The 20366-nt window shown below is 42.7% G+C and overlaps 1 protein-coding gene across 1 annotated transcript in view; it reads left to right on the top strand.

The window, feature by feature from the left end:
- PCLO (piccolo presynaptic cytomatrix protein) overlaps positions 1 to 20366 on the top strand; it is a 554357-nt gene that overhangs the window by 372768 nt on the left and 161223 nt on the right. Inside the window, exon 9 of the mRNA XM_065409113.1 lies at positions 8938 to 9019. Within this exon, the coding sequence (XP_065265185.1) occupies positions 8938 to 9019 (82 nt within the window). The remainder of the gene's footprint in view (positions 1 to 8937; positions 9020 to 20366) is intronic.

A 20366-nucleotide genomic window follows, 5' to 3' on the forward strand; every position in this document is an offset into this window, starting at 1 on the left:
GCTCAGTACAGACAGTTTGATAAGGAGCAAGTGTGAAAATACTTACAAGGGGAGATAGATTCAATGTTTGTAATGGCTCAGCCATTCCCAGTCCTTATTTAATCCTGAGTTGATTGTGTCTAGTTTGCATATCAATTCTAGCTCAGCAGTCTCTCGTTGGAGTCTGTTTTTGAAGTTTTTCTGTTTTAAGATAGCCACCCGCAGGTCTGTCATAGAATGGCCAGACAGGTTAAAGTGTTCTCCCACTGGTTTTTGAGTATTATGATTCCTGATGTCAGATTTGTGTCCATTAATTCTTTTGCGTAGAGACTGTCCGGTTTGGCCAATGTACATGGCAGAGGGGCATTGCTGGCACATGATGGCATATATCACATTGGTAGATGTGCAGGTGAACGAGCCCCTGATGGTATGGCTGATGTGATTAGGCCCTATGATGATGTCACTTGAATAGATATGTGGACAGAGTTGGCATCGGGCTTTGTTACAAGGATAGGTTCCTGGGTCAGTGTTTTTGTTCAGTGATGTGTGGTTGCTGGTGAGTATTTGCTTTAGGTTGGGGGGTTGTCTGTAAGCGAGGACAGGTCTGTCTCCCAAGATCTGTGAGAGTAAAGGATCATCTTTCAGGATAGGTTGTAGATCTCTGATGATGCGCTGGAGAGGTTTTAGTTGGGGGCTGAAGGTGACAGCTAGTGGTGTTCTGTTATTTTCTTTGTTGGCCCTGTCTTGTAGGAGGTGACTTCTGTGTACTCGTCTGGCTCTGTCAATCTGTTTTTTCACTTCAGCAGGTGGGTATTGTAGTTTTAAGAATGCTTGATAGAGATCTTGTAGGTGCTTGTCTCTATCTGAGGGATTGGAGCAAATGCGGTTATATCTTAGAGCTTGGCTGTAGACAATGGATCGTGTGGTGTGTCCTGGATGGAAGCTGGAGGCATGTAGGTAAGTGTAGCGGTCAGTAGGTTTCCGGTATAGGGTGGTATTTATGTGACCATCGCTTATTAGCACAGTAGTGTCCAGGAAATGGACCGCTTGTGTGGATTGATCTAGGCTGAGGTTGATGGTGGGATGGAAATTATTGAAATCATGGTGGAATTCCTCAAGGGCTTCTTTTCCATGGGTCCAGATGATGAAGATGTCATCAATGTAGCGCAAGTAGAGTAGGGGCGTTAGGGGACGAGAGCTAAGGAAGCGTTGTTCTAAGTCAGCAATAAAAATGTTGGCATACTGTGGGGCCATGCGGGTACCCATAGCAGTGCCGCTGACTTGAAGGTATATATTGTCCCCAAATGTGAAATAGTTGTGGGTGAGGACAAAGTCACAGAGTTCAGCCACCAGGTTAGCTGTGACATTATCGGGGATACTGTTCCTGATAGCTTGTAGTCCATCTTTGTGTGGAATATTGGTGTAGAGGGCTTCTACATCCATAGTGGCCAGGATGGTGTTTTCTGGAAGATCACCGATGGATTGTAGTTTCCTCAGGAAGTCAGTGGTGTCTCGAAGATAGCTAGGAGTGCTGGTAGCGTAGGGTCTGAGGAGAGAGTCCACTTGGGGATAGGCTTTTCTCCTCATATACTTTCTGGTCAGGTCAGAAAGATGAAGATGGTTTTCCTCGCTGCATTTTGGCATTTCAGTCATGCTGGAATGAGAACATAAGAATGGCCATACTGTATCAGACCAATGGTCCTTTTAGCCCAGTATCCTGTCTTCCAACAGTGGCCAGTACCAGATGCTTCAGAGGGAAGGAACAGAACAGAGCAAGTATCAAGTGATCCATCTCCTCTCATCCAGTCCTACCTTCTGGCAGTCAGGAGTTTAGTACACACAGAGCATAGGATTGCATCCCTGACCGTCTTGATTAATAGCCATTGTTGGACCTATCCTCCATGAACTTCTCTTCTTTTTTTTTTTAACACAGTTATAGTTTGGGCCTTCACAATATCCCCAGCAACAAGTTCCACAGGTTGATTGTGCATTGTGTGAAGAAGTGCTTCCTTATGTTTATTTTTAAACTGCTGCCTCTTAATTTCATTGTGTGAACCCTAATTCTTGTGTTAGATAAAGGGTAAATAACATTTCCTCATTCACTTACTCCACATCATTCATGATTTTATAGACCTCCACTATATCTTAGTCATCTCTTTTCTAAACTGACCAGTTCCAGTCTTTTTAATCTCTACTTATGTGGAAGCTGTTCCATATCCCTAATCATTTTTGTTGCCCTTCTCTGTACCTTTTCCAATTCTAATATAGTTTTTTGAGATGGGGCCACCTGAACTGCATGCAGTATTCGACGTGTGGCATGCCATGGATTTATACAGTGGCATTATGATATTTTTTGTCTATCCCTTTTCTAATGGTTCCTAATAGTGGTGCCCATTGAGCAGATGTTTCCAGAGAGCCATCCATGATTACTCCAAGATTTCTTTGAGTGGTAACAGCTAATTTAGACCCCATCATTTTATGTTTAGTTGTATGTAAAATGCAGAATGGCTGAGGTGTTGGAGTTCAGTTAATGGTTAGAGTGATGTTTCAGGTAAATTATTTTGTCTGAGATGATCCCCCATTTCTAGTACATATATTTACTGAAACACCTTAAGATGATAAATATGTTAAATGCATCAGAGAAAGAAATGAGAAATCAGTTATCTAAGCACTCAAAGTCACAGAAGAAGAGAGCCAGTGCTCTGTAGTACCATGCAAGAGACATTTCACATGTTGATCTCCCACTTCCCATGTGATACCAGCACTTCAAAGGTCATTAGTTCAGTCCCCTGGGGAATATCTGTTGTATGTTGCTCCATAGGCTAATCCAGCTCCCTTAGAAGACAATGAAATACACATATTGATTTAAATGACAGTTGGATCAAACGCTTTTGGAGCAGCATTGCTGGGCTCAAATGTCCAGCCCTCTTCACCTGAAAGAATGGTGGCTCTGACATGGGCCCTCAAGGGGAAGGGATTATGATATTGGTGATAGCAGGCTCCATGAGACACACAATAGCCAATGCTTGTTCCATAGTGATAGCTACTGCTTAATTTAGGGCTAGTCTACACTTACCCGGTAGTTCGACGGCTGCGGATCGAAGTTCTGAGTTCGATTTATCGCGTCTGGTGTGGACGCGATAAATCGAACCAGGAAGATCCCCGTCGACTGCGGTACTCCAGCTCGGCGAGAGGAGTACCGCGAAGTCGACGGGGGAGCCTGCCTGCCGCGTGTGGACCGCGGTAAGTTCGAAGTAAGGTATGTCGAATTCAGCTACGTTATTTACGTAGCTGAATTTGCGTACCTTACTTCGACTTGGGGGGTAAGTGTAGACCAGGCCTTAGACTCAAGACATTTCACTTTTTTTTTTTTTTTTTTTTTGTAAATTGCCCTTGAATTTCTTTCTTTTAAAATTCCCTGGAAATCTGATGACAAATTTGCCATGATTCATTTTAAAATCTCATCATCAACCCACCATAAGATGAATCATCAGCAACCACTGCATTATAGGTCAAGATATTTCCTTTATGTTATTTGGCAAACAATTACTGATCTTTTCCATCACCCAGCTATATTGTACATGCTGAAAGACAGAGAATACATAACGCGTTGACATTTCCTCTCTGATGACTACTTAGTGATATTTTTTACCCTTATGGGTTGCTCTCATGAATGGGACAGGAGACTTTGTGAGCTTGTATTCTTGGAGTTCTTTACAATTCTGCCTTTGTAAAACTTTCACATCAGGCAGCTCCTCTGAAAGTGACAATAGCAGGTTAAGACCTTTTCCAAGGTCTATTGAAGTCAAAGGAGGCACATGGCTGTTTGCATGTATGGCTGGTCTTCTGTAGTCTCTTGATACCGTGGCTTCTGCCATATACAGCCCCTGAATCCCCACTCAGAGGTTTCACATCACAGAGGGGAAAAGAGACTAAAGTAATGTAGATAGGGCCAGAGTTAACTTACCTGTTAAAGTCCCAGACAGATGTTTTTGCAGGGTTAGACAAAACCCTAAGGAACAGTAAAACCTCAGGGTTACAACACCAGAATTACAAACGAGCGGTCAACCACACACCTCATTTGGAACCGGAAGTACGCAATCAGGCAGCAGCAGAGACCAAAAAAACACAAAAACCCAAATACAATACAGAACCGTGTTAAACGTAAACTAAAAAAAATAAAGAGAAAGTTAAAAAAAATATTTGACTAGGTAAGGAAACTCTTTCAGTGCTTGTTTCATTTAAACTAAGATGGTTAAAAGCCTCATTTTTCTTCTGCATAGAAAAGCTTAAAGGCTATATTAAGTCAATGTTCAGTTGTAAACTTTTGAAAAAACAACCGTAATGTTTTGTTCATAGAGACAAACACTTCAGAGTTATGAACAACCTCCATTCCCGAATGTTCTAGTATTTTACTTAGTAGTAAGAGGTGTTATAGAAATGGCATGCCGCCTGTGCTGCTTCTCCCACATCTGACCGGTGAGATGAATGGGCTGATGTGATCTTTAGTTTGCCAATGGCATGATCATGTGCATGGGACTCAGACAGAACTTCTGTTGAAGGCAATAGTTCTTAATAGAAGAGGGGGTCACCAGAGCTAATCACAATTCCAGCCTTACACTCGTTGAGCACAAAGATTATGCAAGCTTAGAGCCACTGGCCCTCCTGAAGTGAATGGAGCAAAATAGGGGCCATGATCCTGGTCCCATTCTGCATTGGAGATGGCTCTGCACAGAACAGCACATGTGCCCTTTCAAAGTGTTGCAATGGCAGCATTCCCACTGTGAGCTCTTACCTCTGCACTGCATCAAAGAAGACCATTATTGGATGTGTCACAGTCAGGCTTTGGGAATCAGGGCAGCAGGATCTGGCCCAAACTTTCAAGGTCGGGAAGAGGTGTGACATCATTAAAAAGTGAGATCACCGAAGCTTTACAGGACTGATCCAAAGCCCATTGATTTCAATGGAAAGACTCTCAAAGACTTTAGATGAGGCCCCCAGAGCAGAATTACTGGATATGCAGCACCAAGGAGAGAAACTCCTGTTGGCTGTCCTGTCCTCTGCACTATAGAATCTCCTGATTCTTGTGTCTCCCACTAAACCTAATTTTCATACAGAGAAGTGCCTGGGCATGATATGTCACTGTGGGGAAAAAAAGATGTCATAACTAAAATGATTTCCCATGTCACAATTCGAAAGAGCACCAGCAAATTTACCCACCATTCCCAGCTGTTTAACAGCATAAAGATGATTCACTTTTCAGAGAGACTTCAGCTGACTAATAACATGAAACATGTGACCAGTGCCACGGGTTCTGGAGGGAACACTTCATTCTCATTTAGTTTTTCATTTAACTCACTGGGTTAGAAACCGCGGGGGCCTGCTGAGTAATGTGCTGAAAAATGTGACCTGAGTCCAATGTCTGCTTAAAATATGAGGGTTGTGCATTGGAGTGCACACTGTAAGGGTGAAATTAAACTGTGACGGTCACTGCAGTGTCAGCTGTGAACTGGGAGGATTTTGAGTGGAGTGGTCTACACCTTCTTGAATGCTGTGAAAAGGGTCTTTGTAGCTGTTGTGTTGATTCATTGGCACCAACACCCCATCTGACTGGCACGGGGGGACTGCAGGTTCAGCCCTGTGACCTAGTTCTAGGTTTGGAGGGTGCAGATTTCCTCCACGCATGCACGCTGTTCGTATAAACAACCGGCTTTTCCTCTCACATTGGCCAGATTTACACTGGCATGTGGAGTCACGCCTCATTTATGCCAGAGTAACTGAGAGGCAAATCAGATCTGAAGCCCCAACATTCAGGCTTTATGAGGGGAATAGAGTTCACCCTAAATGAATGACCAGGAACAGAATGTCTGAACAAATGACAATCTTGCCATGCTTGTGTTCTACATTGTTTATAATAGATAACTATACTTTATATAAATGCACATGAGCGACTGGTTGATGTAAAAACACTCCTAATGATCAGAGATAACATAACCATTCCCACTAGCATTACCTATTTTCAGCAACATTTTTTTGCCATTCATTTTTCTGCCTCTTTCCTCTCAGCTCTGACACATACTATTCTGCAGCTAATAGCCTAATATGATCTTCAGTTTAAGCACTCTTTCCCACCAACAATAAAGGAGAATATGAAGACCTGGATGCCAATAAACTCTGATACTTTTATTCATAAGCGTATTTATTACCAAGATTTATACTGATCATAAAAGTCTGGAAGTAGAAGTATTGAGAGAGCAACAGACTAATGCGAGTGCTGGTCTATTTTCTCTGATATGCCTGTCAGTGAGACATGCAATACGGTGGTGTACATTTTGGGGATTATTATATATTCAAAAAATAAAGATAAAATAAAATATATTGGAATTTGCAATGTATAGGCCAGAACCTCACCTGTGATAAATTGACACAACTCTGTTGATAAAAATGGAACTATGTTGATTTATCCCAGCTAAAGATCTGCCCCAATGTGCTTATAGCACTTCTTTGACTATTACTTTACCTTAATTTTTTTTTAATACTCCAGTAGATATGTACCTATAAAAATGATTCAGTGTAGCTTTCAGGCAATATAACTGCAGTTAACCAACTTCTGTAAGATTTCAAATAGATTATTTTAATAATAATTTTACTTGCTATATTTTGCTAATAATAAGTAAAACCAAGATTCTGATGGCTTGTGTTCATTAAAATCCCGTAGTACTTTGAGCAACAGTAGACATGGTAGATCCCGGTGTCTTGGCAAAATTCTAATTTAAGTAAGGCGATTCTGCATGCAGTACCAGCAGTCAGTTTTGACTTGCTCTGTAGTGCTCATATGCACTGTTAAACTCATGGGCTACCCCTTAATTAGCTTGTATTTAAAAATCCGATTTCACAGCTCATGTTACGAGGCAAAACAGGATAAAGTAACTTGTGCAAGACTGTTCCCACTGAAATCAAAGGTAATTTGGTTACCGACTTCAATGGGGACAGTAGTTCAATTCTGTAGAGCTAGCACTAGGATAGGAGGTAAGATCTAGTTTTCCTTCTTACCTCTGCTACTGACCTTCTGTGTGAATTTAGGCACGTCACATCACCTCTCTGTTTTGCCTCCCACCTTGTGTGTGTTGTGTATTTAGATTATAAACTCTTTGGGGCAGGGACTGTGTTGGTAAATTATCTAGTACAATGGCTGTTGAAGCCTCTACATGCTACTTTAATCAAGGACCTTTCTATTACTCATTTGTCTAGGCTATACCAAACTTGCCCTTTTCGATTTGTACGAACAAGGGTGACATTTAAAATGTCTTCTAGTTCAAATGATTCTACTAATTTGAGAGAGATTCTTTATACTTAATATGAGGAATACTAATAGAACTAATAATAGCCTTAAAGCAGTAGACACTTCTGAAGGGTGACCAGTGTAGATGGATATAATAAGTGAGTAAATATGAAAATAGAATAGCAGTTTATCTCAGAAATCTTCAAAAGAAATCAAGATGGAATCCCATTGCACGCCTCACATAATTTGAATTTGATCATAATCACTTACTGAAGCAAGACAAAAAAGGGTTGTTGTGACTCAATCAGCAAATTAAATCAGAGGCAGTGAGGTCCAGGGGAGAAGGTACCAATAGTTTATTGTTATTAAATAAACTACTGAAACTGCATTACTGCTTGTATGCTGACCCATTGTGATATGATCATCTGTTTTTAAAAGTCTTGTCTAACCGAAGAATATGTGAGCCTGGCAGGAAATCCATTGCAAACAGATTTGTCATTTTGAGATACAGCTGCAAAATAGTTTCCTAACTCTATCTTTTATACTTCAGCTCACAAGGAAGTGGCTTAAACTCCACATGTGCAATTGGTGACCATAGAAAAATAAAGGCAGGGAGATTGTGGATTCTGCTCTAACACTGAAAGATGAAAATGGGGGACAAGTTGGGGTGAAAGTGTCATAGGCATAGTCTTGCATCAGTCTTTCCACATGGACCCTTTCAGCAGGGACAGACAGAAAGCATCTGTAACCCTCTGGTCAGTGTATGTTTCATGTCCCTCCCAGTGCCCGGTCCACAGGGGCTATGGATCTGTAACAGCTGGTAGCTTGAGAACATAGCACTGTAGCACAAGCTGTAGAGACTCATGCTGTCAGCTCTGGAGATCCATGCTGTCAGCCAAAATGGCGATTGTCACACATCTTCATATAAATGATATTCCTAAAAGTTTTAGGCTGGGATTTTCAAAGGAACTTTAAATCTTGACAGTCATTGCGGGTTAGGCATCATTCTTTGAAAACACCGGCCTTAAAGAATTAACTAATGCAATTAAAGAAGGAGTCTGAGGTTCAGGTGAGAGAGGAAATAAAATACATGCTTATAGATGAGACTGAAAAAGAGTAAGAGCCCCATCTGACTATATAACTTGTGCTTCGTTTATTGTACTATGGTGAGGGGTATGTTAGCAATGCCCAAGATGGGGAAAGATTCATTCAGAATGTGTATTTTTGGTGAGACCAAAGCAATATCTCACGGACCTTTATACATATATCCACACTTTCATCTTAGGCCTCTGTTTGCATTCCAACATTCTCCTTATGCATTACACAAATCCCATGGTCAAAGGATCAACAGTCATGCTGCTTTATGGGTTCCATTAGGGGATGTGATAGAACGAAGCAGACAATTTCAAGTCCCTAGGAAATTAAACCAAAACTAAAGCCGGCCTTAAAATTATTTTAGTAATATGGAAGTAATGCCCAAACAATCATGTGCCTGTTAATTTGTGGGTTAAAACTCTGGGGAATGATTGAACAAGGATGAGATATGATTGTCAAATATCCCCCAATCAGATATATGTTTCGTAGGAGCGTTGGTTGTATGATTGGCTTTTTTAAGTTGTTATTAAAATGGACATGCTTTACATTTTTTTATGACATGCATGTTTTATGTTCCTCAGATAAATGGGAAGCCTCTTCAGTACATTTTCCCTCATGCAAGACTCAAACTACTGAGAGACCCAAAGGATCACACTGTATCAGGTAAAAACAAAAAATAATAAAACCCAAACAAAATTTACACCTGGTTTTATTAGAATGCTTATTAAGTAGCATGCATTGATTTGCGATGCTAATGATGGTTGCTCAGTCCTGTGTGGCAGGAAATATACTGCTCATCTTACATGTTTTTAGAGATAACAGAAAACAGTGACCTACAAAAAGGGCCACGGGACTTTGTTAAAATAGATAAATTACTGTAAACAATTTGATTCTGAAAACACATAAGCAACTTGGCTATATTAGTGAGACATATCCAGAGGCTGTATATCTGTCACTCTCTATATGTCTGTCCTCTTCATATGACAATCTCATATAGAATTTAATAGGGATGAAGCCATTAAGGATCTAAAGAAATTGAATAGACTTGTGTAAAAATTGAAAACTTTCAGAATTTTATGAAGAATTCTGCCCTTTCTATAGAGTTTCTGGAACTACCCTAGAGAAGCAGTATAATTCTTTATTAAATTATATCAGATAGTTAAAAAGCCTATAGAAAAGTTATTGCTTTCTGTTATATTCTATAGAAACTTTTCTCCCTCGTCATCCCTTCACGATGTGTGTGTGTGTGTGTGTGTAGAGAGTGAAAGAGATCAGCTGAGAGCGGATATGTGTTATTTTGTATCCTATTACACGCTCTACAGCTGGTAAATCAGGACCAGTGCTGCAGTACGATTCTTCTATGTCAGAGTGTAAAACACCTTATATATCAAGATCTAATAGGTGCTAGGTCTGTTTGTTGTTTTTTTCAGAATTGTACATTTTTTAATAAGAGAGTGTATTGATTAGGAATTAAGTGTTTTTCTGTGGAGATACACGCTATTTATATTCTGCCAGTGGTATGTAATTTAGGCTTTCGTGGTTTTGTTGCAGAACAATCAGACTTTCTTTTAACTACTATTGAAAATTCTAATAGCATATGTCAAAATCCACTTCTGTCTAGAAGTAATTACTTGTTGCCAACCACTGGTTTCCCTCCAGCATTTAATTGGAAGTAGCATCATGTTTCGTTGCATTGCTATATATTGCTTTCCCAGCATTTTTGGCCGAAAATCTCAAGTATTTTTTCACATCCTCCCCCTGTCTTTTAGGCATGTAAACAAGTGGGGCACTCCCATGCGCCCCCTTGTGTCTGGGGTGCATCCGTACTGCTCTGATTTGTATCCTCCCTCTTCCAGGCCCTTTTAAACAGACTCTACACATTTACTCATCCAATCACCACCCTTATTGGGCCTGGCTTCATTCAGACAAATGAACTCAAAAAGCAAAACTCAAAGTCCCCAAAGTCCATCCCAAGGCACAGCTTTTACCTCAGAGCCTGGTGTTTACAGGGTCCTTTTATCAGCTCTTAGGAGGTAGGATGACCAGACAGCAAGTGTGAAAAATCAGGACGGGGTGGGGGGTAATAGGAGCCTATATAAGAAAAAGACCCAAAAATCAGGACTGTCCCTATAAAATCGGGACATCTGGTCATCCTATTAGGAGGTGCCCCATTCTAGGGTTTGGCTTGCCTCTGCGTTGCTCAGAGCTGACTCTCTTACAGATGTCCCAGAGTCAGCTCCCGCTTCAAAAACTGCTTCAGGGCTCTTATAAGGAACCAGCTGCTCGAAGTTCCCTCCCTGGTCCAGGTATTTCTGGTTGGCTCATTTAGCAAGTCTGCTCCAAGGTTCAAGTCTCCTGCAAGCAGCTCTTTTGCTCCCTTTCACAAGGCGTTACAGCAGTTTTCTCTCTATGTACTCCCTTGGCATTAATTCTACAAAACAGATATCGCACCCACTAATTAATTTAAAATACGTAGCTCTCCCACTATGCCAGACTACAGAGTTTAAAAAAACAGTTCATACCCTTTGTACAGCCCTGGGCTCCTGAAGTCAATTGGAGTTACTTGTAATCCTCCTGGGGATTTCTTGCCCTGCAGGGAAATGAATAATGCTGAGATCCAAGCTGTTCTCTTCCCGCAGACCAGGTGGAATTATAGCTGCATGAAACTAGTTACCTCATGGTTTTATTTTGCAGTGGGCCTGATTCTCTCACCACTGTTGTGTGCTGTTATTTACACTTCTGCACACGGAGTATAAACTGCTGCTGCCTAACCTGAATCCTCCACTGGCTCACACCAATGGCAGCATTTCACACCCACTGTGCACAAATGTAAATCACCATGCAGGATGAGAAGCGATGGAAAATCATGCCTTGTATATTTAATTCCCCTTCACCTTCTGATACTCTCACTGTAAAGGGTTATTTTTCTCAGTTTCCCCTTCAGCCATTGTGATAATGTGCTAAACAGTGGGCACTTGCCATTCACAAGAAAAATCACCATCGAGAATGGTACAACTTGCCTATGGGAATCAGTAGCCTCCAATCTAAAAATATTTGTGTGTATTGTACATGGGCTCATGGGCTCCTTATTGGTGGGTTAGCACAAGCAGGCGGAGTTCCTGGAATGGTGATACAGGCATGAGCTCAGTAAACAACAGAGCAACATGAATGTATTGCTGGAAGAGAATTCAGAGGTACCTCTCCTGGTGCTACCGGTGCCTACTGGTACACGATAGCTTCACTTTCTCACTCGAGCTGGAAGAACACACCCTAAAGTTCCTCCCAGTTACTTCCTGACACGAGGCCTTTCCCCTCTGGGAGAAGCTATAGTTTGTAGATGTGGCACACAGAGACCTAACCACCAAAACTGGGGCCAGATTTTCAGAACAGTTCAGCATGTTAGGTGAACGCTTCATGCCCTTTGAACATCTGTTCATCGGTGTCACGCTGGGAGCGGCTGGCTCCTGAGACTCCTTGAGAATCCAGCCCAATGAAGGATTGCCGTCCCTGAGTTACTGGGAAATGGAGCATAATGTGGTAGAAAGGCTAAGATCCCAAACAGAGAAAAGAGGAGAGCAGTGACTCTTAGGGCAGGTCTACACTACCCGCCTGAATCGGCGGGTAGAAATCGATCTCTCGGGGATCGAATTATCGCGTCTCGTCGGGACGCGACAATCGATCCCCAAATCGACGCTTCTACTCCACCAGCGGAGGTAGGAGTAAGCGCCGTCGACGGGGGAGCCGCGGAGGTCGATTTGCCGCCGTCCTCACAGCGGGGTAAGTTGGCTCCGATACGTCAAATTCAGCTACGCTATTCGCGTAGCTGAATTTGCGTATGTTAAATCGAAACCCCCCCCCCCGTAGTGAGGACTTAGCCTTATATATATTCCCTCCTATCCCCAGGGATGTCTGGGGCACTGCCACTGCACAGTGTTTAGGATAGGATGGCATGGAGCCTGCTGATTTGTTAAATGGTGGGTTTCAAGTGGAAATTTACTTATTGCTGCTTGGAGCAGAAGATATTCTCTTTTCTCTCTCTCTCTCTCTCTCCCCCCCCCCCCACCCCCATGACTTCTGTCTCCCTTGCACATCAGGTAGGTTGCAAATGCAGGAGGATGGTAGTTAGCCAAAGGCAGGACAGCTGCTGTCAGGGAGGAGGTAGGCAGGAAAACATTTGAAGGCTTGAGATTTGCATATTTCATTCCTCACATATCTTTGAGGTAAATGGAATTTTGGGCCCCCTTTGCATGCCAGCCTTCCCTCGCCCTGCTCGTCTGAAGAGGAAAACTGGTAGAAATGCTGCAAATGTAAACATGCAGTGTTTTCTGCTGGGTTTTTATGATCTTGGGTGGTCTCTCCCAGGAGCCACACTCCCCAGCTCCTATTTGCTATTATAAAAATGAATTGTTTGACCAACCAATACCAACGAACTGCAGGTGACTAGTTCTAGTTATCATCAAAACAGTGAATGAAGCTGTTTATATAATACCAGAGGCAGAGGAGATCTTAGAAAGCTTTTATACAGTGCCAGATCATTTAAAATTGTAATAATTAACTAATACATATCTTAGAAATCACACCAGCCCCACCACAGCAGAGGTGGCACAGCAGCAAGATAATTGGATGATCCCCTATATAACATGCATCTCCTCATTTAAAAAAAAACAAAAACAAAGCAGAGGTGTCAGAATATTCAGCCAGTCAGATGATGTGATCAGCTAAATTTGTAAGCTATTTGGGGCAAAGATGTTCAGTTATTATACGTTTGTACAGTGCCTAGCACAACAGAGTCGTGACTCAGTTGAAGGTAATAGAGGCTATAAATTTTAAATATTAACAGTCTCAGATCTGTTTAAATCCTTTTCAAACAGTCTGGAGTGACCCTGCATACCTAGTACACAGTCTTTTTTAAAGTGAAAGCAGACAATACAACAGTCACATTACTTCCAGAGTTGAGGGCCTGCTGAGCCTATGCCTTAGGCTGTCTCGGTGCACACCCAAAAGTTTCCCTCAGATTTTGCCAGGAGAGTGAGGTGCTGAAGGCAGGGGCATGCCATCTCTGTATGCAAAGCATGCACTCCATGGCCTCTATGCCTGACCGGTTATATGTTGTCCAACTGGAGGGCTGTGGACTGGATCCAGCTCCCAGGATGGTTCCGTCTGGCCTCCACAGAGCGTGACCTTGTACACACCATACGTGCAAGCTACTCCTGCACAGAGGATGCCATTTTGGACTGCCTAAGGCCTACAAGGGAGTTGTTGCATGCCTTACTAAAACTGGCACAGCATGCCATTGGCTGATGGAATGAAGGACTGGACCCCTAACGATCAATTAGTTTTCAGTCCTGTGAGAGGCTACTAAGATCGGAGTGTGACTGATCTGTGGGAAAACTGAATGGATCTTTCCAAACTGCCCCTCTTTTTCTGTATCATGCACCATCCCCTAGAGCGCTCAGCTCTTCTCTGTAGTGCAGGAAGATTTATAATACAAAATGTCCTCAATACATTTGCCAAAGCCCAGCAAGTGGCCTTTACTGCTAGGCCTGAATAAATTGCTGAAAGGTTTTGTCTCTAAAGATTCATTAATAGTTTTCAATACATTTGGAAGGAATTGGCATCGTTGTGCAGCTCAGATGCCAAAGCAATGATGGCAGTGATCAGAGAATGATAATGTAGCAGCATTTAATGATCCAGAAACACACTGCTTGTTTTCACTCAAAGTTTACTTGTCTCTTATGGGTCCTTGGCCACAGCCAGCAAGAGAGTTCTTTTTAGCATGCCAGCATCTTCCCTTCTGGTGTTTAAAATGGAGTGGTTACAGCTGGAATAAAAGAGGGCAGGGGTGGCTGCCTGAGATAATAAGGGCGCTGGCAGTAGCTGCTGCAAATGTTGCAAGAGGGACACATACACATTATGTTCCTCCTCATGATCACAAGACCCTTTCTCAGGCAAGATGAAGGCTCAGCATGGCAGGAAATCTCAATAACTCTGCATGTCCGGCTACATCCAAGTATGGGGTAGCCCATGGCTGCAGCGTATCATCATGTGGGACTGAATTACGGTGCTACAGGCAATGCTCCTTTCCCAAATGTACGGTGTCAAGATGTCATCTTTCCAGTTCTGTGCCTGCTGGGCAAAAAGCACCTGTTAGCTGCAAGGCTGTCTGTGCTGCAGAACACCCTCCCTGCTGCCCCTTTTGTGCAGGCAGAGCAGCGGTACAGGGAAGAGTCTGCACTGAATATGCTAGTTAGGTTCTGGGCAGAGGCTAGGCCTCTGGATCGTCACTTCTGCAGATCTAGTGTTCAAGAAACCACACACAGGAGGGACTGGGCTGACATGTCTGCAAAGAGGCTTCAGAGATGCTTCGAAACCCTACCCATAGTTTGACGGGTTAGTTTCTCTCTTCTCCCCCACCCCCGCCATCAAAATCAGACATAATACCCAGGCCGAGCAAATTTACTGGGCATTTGTTCAGGGAGGTGGGGGTGAATTTAACACAATTTTCAGGTATCAAGCCTACATTGCTAGACTTTCTTCCTAGTGCATATATTTTGGGTTATTTCAGCTTCAAGTCAGTTCTGACAACAAAACCATAGATTAAAATGCAGACATGTAGTGAACATAAGGAACTATTACCAGTCCGATAACAAGTGCATGAAACACAGGTACCATCCAGGTTTAGCCTGGGGTGGCGGCCATGAAGATAAGGGAATGGGATATAACTTGTTCCCGATGCTTCACCCAGAGCTGGTGCTAGCCCACTGGGGGCCCTAAGCAGGAATATTTTTGCCCCCCCCATACTAAAAAAGCGAATAGGGGGCCCCCTTGAGCTGCTCGAAGCCCTAAGCAATTGCTTAGTCTGCTTATGCCTAGTGCTGGCTTTGAGTTCACCCTTCACGTCGGGGCAGTTGCCTCCATCCTGGAGTGTATGTGGGGTGCCCCTGCTTCCATGGGCCCAATAACCTGGAGACTGGAGATGATCCTTCCTACAAGAATTGCCCTGCCCTTCCCCAGAGACCAGCACACAAGCTCTCCCTGATCACGCACACAGACACATACAGGTGCGGGGAGTGGTTTATCCCTAAACACTGATGATCCCAACTCATGGACCTCTTCCCCTTCTAAGGGAGATGAAAAGCAAGTAAACATGAGGGGAACGGAAGGGAATACAGATTTACGTGGCCAGGATCATCCTGTGGGATTCGCCATTGCAAGCAGTGAGGGAAGGTGGGGCTGGGTCACTTAATGAACCTAGGTAGAGGATGAAGATGTTTGTTATGTTACTTAATGCACTGCTAGAAAGTGCTTAGATACTACAGTGATAGGGCAGCATAAGAACTATATAGAATAGAATAGAAAACAAATCTGGTTATGCATCTATGCAGCTAAGTCTTCAAATTGTGTTGTCCATCAAGAAGATATGACTGTCCTGCATCATAGATTCCAAGCTATAAGGGACGATTGGGACCATTTAGTCTGATCACCTGTATAATACAGGCCATTGATCTTTTCTGAGTTGATTCCTGTTTGAACTAGAGCATTTGAAATGTATCTAGCTGTTTAATGGGCTTCTAAATTTATTTGTAAATGAATGAGCATGAAGCTTATTTGATTAAATAAGCTGAGGGTCCACAATTCCTGTGGCAGTCAGTCTGAGTTGTGCTCACTGCTTGGCACTTATGAAAATCAGGCCAATCTGGAATAAGTGGTGTGTTGCTGTTTTTCAAAATTCCCTAATGGCTAGTGGGGAGAACCCCTAACCTCTAACACTGCGTTAGCATGTCACTGTATTTTTAGCACAGATTAATAGCAGTTAGGAATGGCCACTGAGTGGGGTTCTTGTGCCACAGCTCACAGATCAATACTTACTGTGAAATCCTTAGGCAGAAGTAAATGAAAAATAGATTCCCAGTCCTAAATCTAGTCCTGAATTGTTAAGGACACTAGGACAAAGACAGCCCTCATTTATGCCCATGAACCTCAATGAGTTCAATTAAGTTGCATAGGAGTAACTGAGGGCTGAATTGGAGAGGCAGGGAGATGATATATCTATATATCTTAATAGTCATTATACAGTGTAAATTAATTAGATGTCACCTTTCTGGGTAAACAAGCAACATGTTTATGCATGTATGTGTTTACCTAGAAATATTTTATAGGCTTTTATTCCATGTCTGTGATTGCCTCGCTAAATAGCTCTTTATTCTGAATGCCCTAAAAAGTGTTTTAAAAAGTAAGTTCCACTGACATCATTCAGCAGCTTAATAGCCTGTGTACTTTCCTCTTTTAGAACATGATCATCTCTTGAGTGTGTGTCATAGTGTGTGGGGATTTTTTGAGAAGAGAATATACCCTTTACCCTTGAAGCTTCATGCCTGGTATCTTACAGACTGGACTAGAGAAGACATTGGAAAAATAAAGCAGGAGGGTGGAAGGCAGATTCCCACAGAGAAGAAAGTGAGGTTAAAATTTTAGGCACATATGAGTGATATGAGTACACAAAGCTTGTCAAGAACATTAGGGAAAATTAGAAACCCAGGAAAAGCTGAGGTAAGGTTGCACTTCTCAGATAAGCTCTTAAACTATCATAACTACCACAAGAGAAGGCAGCATGCCATCTTCCCTTCCTTATACGGAGACTATCAAAAATGTATAGTGTGCAGCTTTGGTTTAATAATTTGTCTCATCCATTCATGTCTCCAGTAACTAAGTATGATTCATGGAAGTGCTCTAAGAGCATGTTCTGGGGGTATGAAATTTATATAGGCAGACATGCTAGCACAGTCAAATGATATTTAAAGAACTGGCTGTCACATGAGATCACAGAGCTCTTTACTTTGAGGTGCTGAACACCTATTACAACTGGGTGCACCTTCCAGGATTGAGCCCTTTATAATGATTTGAGAACAATTGCCTTCAGTGTTTGTCTATGGATGGATAAGGTAGTAGTAGTAGCCTGGGTGCCTTATTTGACAAGTGCAATGCTAATTCTGCCTTTCCTGAGCTTCTATGTTTTTAACCTCTAATATTCTTGACAGGGAATATGCACTCAACTCACCTATGCACTCTTGCCACCTTAGTGGCACTTCAGCTAAGGTTTTTCTGTGGAAATTTCCTTAGCCTTCAAAAAATACAATTGTATGATCTGCTGGAGAAAATTTGTTTTACAGCAAACTTTAAGAGATCCACAAGAAGGGAGGTCAAGCTGACCTAAGGAAGTTTTTCTTTTTATGTGGCATCTCCATTACTGGAGATTTGCAGCCATGGTAGCCCATTCTGTATGATCCTCTGCTAATCTCATTGTGAAGGAGTAGTCTTCTTCATCCACTCAGGATACCACATCATCCATCCAAGATTTTCTTTTTTTGCCTCACGTTCTTCTACCATCAACCATCCCTGGAACATGGATCACCCACTGAACTGCTTCAAATGAAGTTCAAGGTGGGGAAAATCAAGCCTGAGGGCTCAAGGTGGACATGCAAAAACTGAGATGCCCGAAATCAATGGCTGCTTCTGAAAAGAACAGTTATTGATTATTTGTATTGTAGTGGCACCTAGCAGCCCCATTCATAAATCAGGACCCCATTGTGCTAGGGCAGGGATCAGCGAACTTTGGCACGTGGCCCGACAGGGAAAACCGCTAGTGGGCCGGGCCGGTTTGTTTACCTGCAGCGTCCGTAGGTTCGGCCGATCGCGGCTCCCACTGGCCGCAGTTCACTGTTCCAGGCCAATGGGGGCTGCTGGAAGCGGCGGCCAGCACATCCCTCAGCCCACGCTGCAATCGGCCGAACCTGCGGACACTGTAGGTAAACAAACCGGCCCAGCCCGCCAGTGGATTTACCTGACAGGCTGCATGCCAAAGGTTGCCAATCCCTGTGCTGGGGCTGTACAAGCACAGAACAAAAGGACTGTCCCTGTTCCAAACAATTTGTCTAGTTCTTCTCTAAAGCTGCATAGGGTAACATGTGGTCTAGTAGATAGAGCCTGGACTGGAACTGGGCTCTGTTCATAGCTCTGCTGATGGCCAGTTGTGTGACCTTTGGCAAATCATTTTAATCCCACTCTGTGCCTCAGTTTCACCATCTGTAAAATTGGGATAATGATACTGATTGCCTTTGTAAGGTGCTTTGAAATGTACTGTTGAAAAGCCACGTACAATAGCTAGGTATTATTATTATACAAAGTTTGGAACTATTATTATAAATAGTTTTTCTAGAGGTGGTATGGACTGAGAAGTCTAATGAAAAAGCCAGGAGGTTAAGATAAGTAAAACAGAACAATGGCTGGCATGTTGGGCTCTTTTGCTCTTCCTAAAAGTTCTTATTTTGCTGGGTGATGGCTGGGGAGGCAATTACAAGTGGGTTTAATATAGGTCATCTTTCCAGAAAGGACTGGCATTTTGGTCAATTTCTTTTTTTCTCTGTGTAAAAAAAACAATACTATGACACAGTTATTTGGCTAGCAAAGGGTACAGTGTTTAAATGAACCTGGGGAAAATAATTGACTTTCTTCCTTGTCAGAAAAAATTGTACATTAGGGGCTCATTTTGCCAAACAGCAAACTGAATAGCAAATTAGCATGCATGTAACTCATATTATGTTTGTCTTCTGCAGGAGTCAGGTTTTTACAATAGCTGTTCATTTTGTGCACGAGAGAAATCAAGTGAATACATTACAAATGAATATCCAGTCCCACGAGATGTTGTTCTGACTCAGTTAAAAAAAAGCCTTTGTCAACACTCTCTTTACAATATGGAAAAATTCTTAATAATCTTAAAACCTTTTCTTTTATGCCAGACCTAGTGTGGGTGGAACAGACAGCTCAGGAGGAAGGGAACTGGTAACTTACAGTCACCAGTTCAAAACCAGCTTAGGTTAATAATGACTGAAAGGGTTTACCAAGCTCGATCAATAATGGCTGTATGCTGGCATCTGTGAAACAAATGGAAGGTCTCAGTCCAGTTCTGTGGACAGATTTCCATTTCACAGGTTCGTTGCACCACCACAAACCTAACCAGCATCCCAGAATTGAATATGTATGGGAAACAAACTGTCAAATCACCACGTAATCCTTCCAGTGGGATGGCCTGAGGTTAGCTTGAAGTACTGCTGCCCACTGTTCTGCAAGTGAACAACACACTTCTGTCTCTGGGGCTGTCAGTTCAGCAACTTCCCCAAGCAATTACTAATACTTTATTAAAAGATAAATAGCTAGAATTATAGGGTTCCTCCACCCTAGCTCCTGTCTAAAATTCAGGTTAATTTTCTAATGCTTTTCACAGAACTATGAGTCATAATGTAGTTCCTCAGAATATTAACCACTCCCATTGAACAGCCTATGGGAAGGAAAGGAAGCACATGGAATTTCCTATAGATTCCTCCATGGAGAGGAATGCTTCCCGCTATGGAAGAAGCAGGGGTTTTAACTTCCAAGCCTTATAGAGTCCCAAGATTTTCCTGGATCTTGAGAAATTCCCCAGTGGCGCAGGGGCATCCATGCCAAATCTTTATGCCTCTACACTGCACTGCGTGTAGGGGATCCACAGCAGTTAGTACAGCCTCAGGCAGGATCAGCTTTCCTGCACATTTTTCGCAATGTTGGTTTGGAACGATGCACATCCCCCATGAGTGGATCCCCTGGTCCCATAAAGGTGGCTGGCAGGTGACATACATTCTGCATGATCCAAGGTGGCAGGGTGGTCCATTCACAAAAGCCACCCTCTGCATGCGGATCAGAAGCGTGTGCTCTGGTTCAGTTGATTAGACAAAGTTGATTAGCTGAACAGAAAAAATTGAATCATAGTTATGAATGACCTTCGTCTACAGAACATCAACCACAGTTGTATGAATTTGTGACACAAGGACATGATATGCTACTAAGTCTGGGTGCATAGAGTCTTGGGCCATATCTACACTAGCAAGCTTACAGCGGCACAGCTGTATCGATCCAGCTGTGCGGCTGTAAGATTGCTCGTGGAGCTGTGTTATGCCGATGGGAGAGAGCTCTCCCG

The sequence above is a fragment of the Emys orbicularis genome, chromosome 1 (assembly GCF_028017835.1).
Source record: "Emys orbicularis isolate rEmyOrb1 chromosome 1, rEmyOrb1.hap1, whole genome shotgun sequence".
NCBI lineage: Eukaryota > Metazoa > Chordata > Testudines > Emydidae > Emys > Emys orbicularis.